The sequence below is a fragment of the Salvelinus alpinus genome, chromosome 17 (assembly GCF_045679555.1).
Source record: "Salvelinus alpinus chromosome 17, SLU_Salpinus.1, whole genome shotgun sequence".
NCBI lineage: Eukaryota > Metazoa > Chordata > Actinopteri > Salmoniformes > Salmonidae > Salvelinus > Salvelinus alpinus.
In genome coordinates, this window is record NC_092102.1 from 43,736,076 (window position 1) to 43,746,015 (window position 9,940).

Genomic DNA, 9,940 nt, shown 5'->3' on the forward strand with positions numbered 1-9,940 from the left:
CAAACAGCACATGTATTCTAGAATGTCTTTCACAAACACCAATGACAGCTTTGACAAATCTTTCCCGTCTAGTATTCTGGTCTTTCTCTCACAGTCAACTCAAGTGGTCACATCAGATAGTTAACCAACCCCACTGATGACCCTGAGCTTTCAGCCCAATCATCCATCACCTTTATCTGTCCCTTCTGTCCCCTGTACCTCCCCTATTTCCCCTACAGGATCCCATCCATATGTCATTAGGTATCATACCTCCTGCCTGCTGGCTCTATAGACTAACGGGGTGGTGACAACGAGAGTCTACAGTATGTCATTAGGTATCCTACCTCCTGCCTGCTGGCTCTATAGACTAACGGGGTGGTGACAACGAGAGTCTACAGTATGTCATTAGGTATCACACCTCCTGCCTGCTGGCTCTATAGACTAACGGGGTGGTGACAACGAGAGTCTACAGTATGTCATTAGGTATCACACCTCCTGCCTGCTGGCTCTATAGACTAACGGGGTGGTGACAACGAGAGTCTACAGTATGTCATTAGGTATCATACCTCCTGCCTGCTGGCTCTATAGACTAACGGGGTGGTGACAACGAGAGTCTACAGTATGTCATTAGGTATCACACCTCCTGCCTGCTGGCTCTATAGACTAACGGGGTGGTGACAATGAGAGTCTACAGTATGTCATTAGGTATCATACCTCCTGCCTGCTGGCTCTATAGACTAACGGGGTGGTGACAACGAGAGTCTACAGTATGTCATTAGGTATCATACCTCCTGCCTGCTGGCTCTATAGACTAACGGGGTGGTGACAACGAGAGTCTACAGTATGTCATTGTCAGGGGATGCCTACTCTAATGGCACCACTCCATCCAGAACTACTGAACTGGTTCTGTTTATGTTCTGTTTACACAACACAAAATTCCACCCAGTCTAGTTTCCGGCCAAGCCACGATGGCACCATCCCAAAAAGCCTAGAAGTCCCCTTCTGTCCCCACACAGAAAACCAGTCTTCTTCCCCTCTTCTCGTCCTTTAATCCTCTGTCTCTCTCTCTCTCTCTCTCTCTCTCTCTCTCTCTCTCTCTCTCTCTCTCTCTCTCTCTCTCTCTCTCTCTCTCTCTCTCTCTCTCTCTCTCTCTCTCTCTCTCTCTCTCTCTCTCTCTCTCTCTTCTCTCTCTTCTCTCTCTCTCTTCTCTGTCTCTTTCTCTCTCTCTCTCTTTGTAACTTGGCCAGATAGTGACGACCGGTCGGATTGGCAGTTGGCTGAGTCCATTTGAATGTATTCAAAATATGTGGTGAGACACTGAGACATGCAAACGCTTAGTGGATTCATGTCACTGCCAAACCTGAGGAAATCCTCCTTTCTTCTCTGCCTTGCTTCATATGGAACGTTCACAAAGAAACAGCCTCTCCCTCTCCGCTAACCGTTGATCCATTCTCACTGGTTGTGTCATGGCCATTCCACGTTATGAGTTTCTAGACAGTTACTGTTTGTCTTTACATATTCCCTTTTAGTTCTATTTGTTAATACAGACTCTCTCTCTCAATTCAATTCAAGGGCTTTATTGGCATGGGAACATGTGTTAACATTGCCAAAGCAAGTGAAATAGATAATAAACAAAAGTGAAATAAGCGATACAAATTAACAGTAAACATTACACTCACAGAAGTTCCAAAAGAATAAAGACATTTCAAATGTCATATTATGTCTATATACAGTGTTGTAGTGATGTACAAATAGTTAGTCTCTCTCTCTCTCTGTCTCTCTCTCTGTGTATCTCTGTTTCTCGTTCTCTTCTCTCTCTCTCTCTCTCTCTTTCTCTCTCTCTCTCTCTCTCTCTCTCTCTCTCTCTCTCTCTCTCTCTCTCGCTCTCTCTCTCTCTCTCTCTCTCACTCTGTCTCTCTCTCTGTGTATCTCTCTCTCTCTCTCTCTCTGTCTGTCTGTCTCTCTCTCTCTCTCTCTCTCTCTCTGTCTCTCTCTCTCTCTCTCTGTCTCTCTCTCTCTGTCTCATTTTGTTTCTCTCTCTTTCTCTGTTTTTGACCTCTCTTCTTGTACGGGTGGGAGGAGTGGTCCAGGGCAGATACTGAACAGTGTCCCAGGTGTCATAAAGTACCATCCCTGGTTAACAGATTGAAGGTAGGTGACTCAGCTCAGAGTCCTCTAGCAGGGGCTGGGCCAATGGAATCATCCTTAAATGGTAACACGCATCTCTTTACGCTCTGTGGACAGGAAGGTGAGGAATTCTGGGATGTTGACCTGCCCAGCCCCAACAGATGATTGACAGTTCTCATTAAGCTGGTGGGGGGGGGGTTGACTTTAGACTTTAGTCTCTCTCTATCCCTCTCGCAGCTTTGTGTGTGTGTGTGTGTGTGTGTGTGTGTGTGTGTGTGTGTGTGTGTGTGTGTGTGTGTGTGTGTGTGTGTGTGTGTGTGTGTGTGTGTGTGCGTCTGAATGTGTGTGTTTCTGTGAACGATCACCATCTTAACTTTCTGAAAGTAAATTGGGAGCCTTAACACATACCGCTATTAGAACTAGGGCAGGAGGAAAGTGACCGTGCCTGGCTTATTTTAGGTGGGTGTGTTGCACAGGAGGTTGGTGGTATCTTAATTGGGGAGTACGGGCTCGTGGTAATGGCTGGAGCGGAATAGTATCAAATACATCAAACACGCGGTTTCCGTTGACTCCGTTCCAGCCATTATTATGAGCCGTCCTCCCCTCAGCAGCCTCCGCTGGTATGTTGAGCATCTGTAGTTAGGCTGGAGACTGGATTAGTGTGCTGCTTCAGGCGCCGGTCGTCCCCACGGAGGGAGAGCTATCTCTGGGATACCCACGAGTCCATGGGCCCCTCCCTACCTGGGGCGGGCTGGTTCTTCTCTGTGTCTGAGGGATCTACTGGATCCGCTGTTTGTAATGGATGGGATCCTGTAGGGGAAATAGGGGAGGTACAGGGGACAGAAGGGACAGATACACAGTCAGTCCACACTACTGCTGATACCCTGTACCCAGTCAGTCCACACTACTGCTGATACCCTGTACCAGGGGAGAGACAGGACACAGTCCACACTACTGCTGATACCCTGTACGGGGGAGAGATAGGACACAGTCCACATATGACATTTGAAATGTCTTTATTCTTTTGGAACTTCTGTGAGTGTAATGTTTACTGTTAATTTGTATCGCTTATTTCACTTTTGTTTATTATCTATTTCACTTGCTTTGGCAATGTTAACACATGTTCCCATGCCAATAAAGCCCTTGAATTGAATTGAGAGAGAGAGTCTGTATTAACAAATAGAACTAAAAGGGAATATGTAAAGACAAACAGTAACTGTCTAGAAACTCATAACGTGGAATGGCCATGACACAACCAGTGAGAATGGATCAACGGTTAGCGGAGAGGGAGAGGCTGTTTCTTTGTGAACGTTCCATATGAAGCAAGGCAGAGAAGAAAGGAGGATTTCCTCAGGTTTGGCAGTAACATGAATCCACTAAGCGTTTGCATGTCTCAGTGTCTCACCACATATTTTGAATACATTCAAATGGACTCAGCCAACTGCCAATCCGACCGGTCGTCACTATCTGGCCAAGTTACAAAGAGAGAGAGAGAGAAAGAGACAGAGAAGAGAGAGAGAGAAGAGAGAGAGAGAAGAGAGAGAAGAGAGAGAGAGAGAGAGAGAGAGAGAGAGAGAGAGGAGAGAGAGAGAGAGAGAGAGAGAGAGAGAGAGAGAGAGAGAGAGAGAGAGAGAGAGAGAGAGAGAGAGAGAGAGAGAGAGAGAGAGAGAGAGAGAGAGAGAGAGAGAGAGAAAGAACACTCCCAGTGAGGTCTCAGACTGAGTGCCATGGTGTTTACCCAGGGAGGCTGAGATAGGTATTCCCCTCCCTACTAAACAGCTGGGGAAGGTTCCATGCTATCAGATAAGAGGTAAATCAATGACTAACACACACCTCAGTCCACACTGATACCTTGGAACAGGGGAGAGACAGGACACAGTCCACACTACTGCTGATACCCTGTACCAGGGGAGAGACAGGACACAGTCCACACTACTGCTGATACCCTGTACCAGGGGAGAGACAGGACACAGTCCACACTACTGCTGATACCCTGTACCAGGGGAGAGACAGGACACAGTCCACACTACTGATGATACCCTGTACCAGGGGAGAGACAGGACACAGTCCACACTACTGATGATACCCTGTACCAGGGGAGAGACAGGACACAGTCCACACTACTGATGATACCCTGTACCAGGGGAGAGACAGGACACAGTCCACACTACTGCTGATACCCTGTACCAGGGGAGAGACAAGACACAGTCCACACTACTGATGATACCCTGTACCAGGGGATAGACAGGACACAGTCCACACTACTGCTGATACCCTGTACCAGGGGAGAGACAGGACACAGTCCACACTACTGCTGATACCCTGTACCAGGGGAGAGACAGGACACAGTCCACACTACTGCTGATACCCTGTACGGGGGAGAGATAGGACACAGTCCACACTACTGCTGATACCCTGTACCAGGGGATAGACAGGACACAGTCCACACTACTGATGATACCCTGTACCAGGGGATAGACAGGACACAGTCCACACTACTGCTGATACCCTGTACCAGGGGAGAGACAGGACACAGTCCACACTACTGCTGATACCCTGTACCAGGGGATAGACAGGACACAGTCCACACTACTGCTGATACCCTGTACCAGGGGAGAGACAGGACACAGTCCACACTACTGCTGATACCCTGTACCAGGGGATAGACAGGACACAGTCCACACTACTGCTGATACCCTGTACCAGGGGAGAGACAGGACACAGTCCACACTACTGCTGATACCCTGTACCAGGGGATAGACAGGACACAGTCCACACTACTGCTGATACCCTGTACCAGGGGAGAGACAGGACACAGTCCACACTACTGCTGATACCCTGTACCAGGGGAGAGACAGGACACAGTCCACACTACTGCTGATACCCTGTACCAGGGGAGAGACAGGACACAGTCCACACTACCGATGATACCCTGTACCAGGGGAGAGACAGGACACAGTCCACACTACTGATGATACCCTGTACCAGGGGAGAGACAGGACACAGTCCACACTACTGCTGATACCCTGTACCAGGGGAGAGACAGGACACAGTCCACACTACTGCTGATACCCTGTACCAGGGGATAGACAGGACATAGTCCACACTACTGATGATACCCTGTACCAGGGGAGAGACAGGACACAGTCCACACTACTGCTGATACCCTGTACCAGGGGATAGACAGGACACAGTCCACACTACTGCTGATACCCTGTACCAGGGGATATACAGGACACAGTCCACACTACTGCTGATACCCTGTACCAGGGGAGAGACAGGACACAGTCCACACTACTGCTGATACCCTGTACCAGGGGAGAGACAGGACACAGTCCACACTACTGCTGATACCCTGTACCAGGGGATAGACAGGACACAGTCCACACTACTGCTGATACCCTGTACCAGGGGAGAGACAGGACACAGTCCACACTACTGATGATACCCTGTACCAGGGGAGAGACAGGACACAGTCCACACTACTGATGATACCCTGTACCAGGGGAGAGACAGGACACAGTCCACACTACTGATGATACCCTGTACCAGGGGAGAGACAGGACACAGTCCACACTACTGCTGATACCCTGTACCAGGGGAGAGACAGGACACAGTCCACACTACTGATGATACCCTGTACCAGGGGAGAGACAGGACACAGTCCACACTGATACCCTGTACCAGGGGAGAGACAGGACACAGTCCACACTACTGCTGATACCCTGTACCAGGGGAGAGACAGGACACAGTCCACACTGATACCCTGTACCAGGGGAGAGACAAGACAGTCCACACTACTGCTGATACCCTGTACCAGGGGAGAGACAGGACACAGTCCACACTACTGCTGATACCCTGTACCAGGGGAGAGACAGGACACAGTCCACACTACTGCTGATACCCTGTACGGGGGAGAGATAGGACACAGTCCACACTACTGCTGATACCCTGTACCAGGGGAGAGACAGGACAAAGCTGGGCCTGGCCATGTTTTCCCACATAGAGGATTACATTATCTATAAAGCTAGAATCCTTAATTGAAACAATAGTAAAGTGTTCACACCGCTTCTGTTGTGGTTAAAAGAAGAAGGATGCGCCTGCAGAAATGTAACCACTGAAATGAATAGACAGAGCTATGGATGCAAGGACTGACCAAGATATCAACATTATATTTACAACCATGTTTTGAGGCAGTGTTTGTTTACATTTACATTGTTTACAAACATTGGAGTAGAACAATCTTATTGTGGATTCTGATGGAGTGGGACAGTTGAACTATACTCATGAGCCATTTATAAGTTATATTCTTCAAGAATCAATGGATGTAGCAACTAAGGATTCAAGCTTTAAGGGACGACTGAAACTATCCTGAGACTGAGGAATTTGTCTCAAATGTCTCAAACGAAACAGAGTACTCAGAAGACAGACATCTTTCAAGTGCTTCTTGGGCAGGTTAGGACAGAGAGCTCTGTGGCTCTGTCACAGCATCTCTAACCCTGAAGTGGATGTGAGCATGTCAGTAGAACTTGCAGTGGAGGCTACTGGGGGGGGAGAACGGCTCATAATAATGGCTGGAATGGAGTCAATGGAATGGAATCAAAAACATTTTTTTATGGGTTTGATAATTCCACCCAGTCCACTCCATTCCACCCAGTCCACTCCATTCCACCCAGTCCACTTCATTTCATCCATTCTACTCCATTCCATCCATTCCATCCATTCTACTCCATTCCATCCATTCCATCCAGTCCACTCCATTCCATCCATTCTACTCCATTCCATCCAGTCCACTCCATTCCATCCAGTCCACTCCATTCCATCCATTCTACTCCATTCCATCCAGTCCACTCCATTCCATCCATTCTACTCCATTCCATCCAGTCCACTCCATTCCATCCAGTCCACTCCATTCCATCCATTCCATCCATTCTACTCCATTCCATCCAGACCACTCCATTCCATCCATTCTACTCCATTCCATCCAGTCCACTCCATTCCACCCATTCTACTCCAGTCCACTCCATTCCATCCATTCTACTCCATTCCATCCAGTCCACTCCATTCCACCCAGTCCACTCCATTCCACCCAGTCCACTTCATTTCATCCATTCTACTCCATTCCATCCATTCCATCCATTCCATCCAGTCCACTCCATTCCATCCATTCCATCCATTCTACTCCATTCCATCCAGTCCACTCCATTCCATCCAGTCCACTCCATTCCATCCATTCCATCCATTCTACTCCATTCCATCCAGTCCACTCCATTCCATCCATTCTACTCCATTCCATCCAGTCCACTCCATTCCATCCAGTCCACTCCATTCCATCCATTCCATCCATTCTACTCCATTCCATCCAGTCCACTCCATTCCATCCATTCTACTCCATTCCATCCAGTCCACTCCATTCCACCCATTCTACTCCATTCCATCCAGTCCACTCCATTCCATCCATTCTACTCCATTCCATCCAGTCCACTCCATTCCATCCAGTCCACTCCATTCCATCCATTCTACTCCATTCCATCCAGTCCACTCCATTCCATCCATTCTACTCCATTCCATCCAGTCCACTCCATTCCATCCATTCTACTCCATTCCATCCAGTCCACTCCATTCCATCCAGTCCACTCCATTCCACCCAGTCCACTCCATTTCATCCAGTCCACTCCATTCCATCCAGTCCACTCCATTCCATCCATTCCACTCCATCCAGTCCACTCCATTCCATCCAGTCCACTCCATTCCATCCAGTCCACTCCATTCCATCCAGTCCACTCCATTCCATCCAGTCCACTCCATCCAGTCCACTCCATTCCACCCAGTCCACTCCATTCCATCCAGTCCACTCCATTCCATCCATTCCACTCCATTCCATCCAGTCCACTCCATTCCATCCAGTCCACTCCATTCCATCAAGTCCACTCCATTCCAGCTGTTATTATGAGCCGTTCTCAGCAGCATGGGGGCTGAGGGGCTTTCCTCCCACTCCATCCAGACTGATGGGAAAAGCAGGCATGTGGGTACTTCGGACAATAGACCTTGGTGTAATGGACACAACACACATTCAATTGTAATCCGTTACATTACCAGCAAAAATACTGTCATCATATTACAGATGTTTTAGAAAAACACCATGATTACTTCTAGACTTACTTTTAAATTCAGAAAGGATGTTTTCGACAACAATTACTTGACACCTTTCTGTTTTCTCAATGACATTCAAATCAGCGTTGAAAAAAGGTGCATGTTAAAATGTGTTTTCCGCCTGAGCGAGTCTGACCACAAGTCAGAGAACACGTCAATTCAGACATCAATTCAACGTCTATTCCACGTTGGTTCAACGTAATTTTATTGAAATGATGTTGAAACAACGTTCACTCCATTCCACCCAGTCCACTCCATTCCATCCAGTCCACTCCATTCCATCCAGTCCTGTTGTTGGCTACAGTCCAATCTATGTTACAGTCCGCATCCAAAGATTAGCCAACTTGAATAAATGCTTGGAGGTAAATTACCGAGTGGCGCAGCGGTCTAAGGCACTGCATCTCAGTGCTAGACGTGTCACTACAGACCCTGGTTCGATCCCTGGCTTTATCACAACCGGCAGTGATCGAGAGTCCCGCAGGGCGACTCACAATTGGCCCAGCATCGTCCGGGTTAGAGGAGGGTTTGGCCAAGGTAAGCAGTCTTTGTAAAATAAGAATTTGTTCTTAACTGAATTGCCTAGTTAAATAAAGGAGGACAGCAGTGGTGTAGCATACGGGCAATATCAATATCACTTAGGCCTATTATAGGTTGCATAGCGCATTGATGGGAATCACACGGCTGCTCTCTCAGTTTGCTATTTACGCCTTACAGATTGTGGTTGTTGTGGATGGCTGTTCACACATGTATATGTGAACCCAATAATGGCTAAGTTGAAGAAGTTTAAGCTGACTATCAATCATCGTTTTTGCGACAGGGGTTTATTCATTATGGAAACCAAAAACGGAAGCAAACAGCTTCCGTATATAGTTTATATTGGACAAATTCCGGTAGGTCCTGCCCCGTTTTGTTCCGTTTGCTTCTATTTAAGAAATGTTTTGCAACAGAATCGGCATAATGAATATACCTCCAGTGGACAACCAGTGAAAAATGCTCTCTTGCAACAGCTGCATAGTGCAGATCCCAGCCTATGGAACAACAGCTGCATAGTGCAGATCCCAGCCTATGGAATAACAGCTGCATAGTGAGGATCCCAGCCTATGGAATAACAGCTGCATAGTGCAGATCCCAGCCTATGGAATAACAGCTGCATAGTGCAGATCCCAGCCTATGGAATAACAGCTGCATAGTGAGGATCCCAGCCTATGGAATAACAGCTGCATAGTGAGGATCCCAGCCTATGGAATAACAGCTGCATAGTGAGGATCCCAGCCTATGGAATAACAGCTGCATAGTGCAGATCCCAGCCTATGGAATAACAGCTGCATAGTGAGGATCCCAGCCTATGGAATAACAGCTGCATAGTGAGGATCCCAGCCTATGGAATAACAGCTGCATAGTGAGGATCCCAGCCTATGGAATAACAGCTGCATAGTGCAGATCCCAGCCTATGGAATAACAGCTACATAGTGAGGATCCCAGCCTATGGAATAACAGCTGCATAGTGAGGATCCCAGCCTATGGAATAACAGCTGCATAGTGCAGATCCCAGCCTATGGAATAACAGCTGCATAGTGAGGATCCCAGCCTATGGAATAACAGCTGCATAGTGAGGATCCCAGCCTATGGAATAACAGCTGCATAGTGAGGATCCCAGCCTATGGAATAACAGCTGCATAGT

At 47.8% G+C, this 9,940-nt stretch overlaps 1 protein-coding gene across 3 annotated transcripts in view; it reads right to left on the reverse strand.

Annotated features, from left to right (window-relative positions):
• The window catches only part of LOC139542996 (rho GTPase-activating protein 39-like), a 151,969-nt gene that overhangs the window by 65,601 nt on the left and 76,428 nt on the right, over nt 1-9,940 (reverse strand). Inside the window, exon 3 of one of the 3 annotated variants that reach the window (XM_071349051.1) lies at nt 2,848-2,916. The exons of the other annotated variants lie outside the window; for them this stretch is intronic. Coding sequence (XP_071205152.1) covers nt 2,848-2,916 — 69 coding nt within the window. The remainder of the gene's footprint in view (nt 1-2,847; nt 2,917-9,940) is intronic. 3 annotated transcript variants of the gene reach the window in all.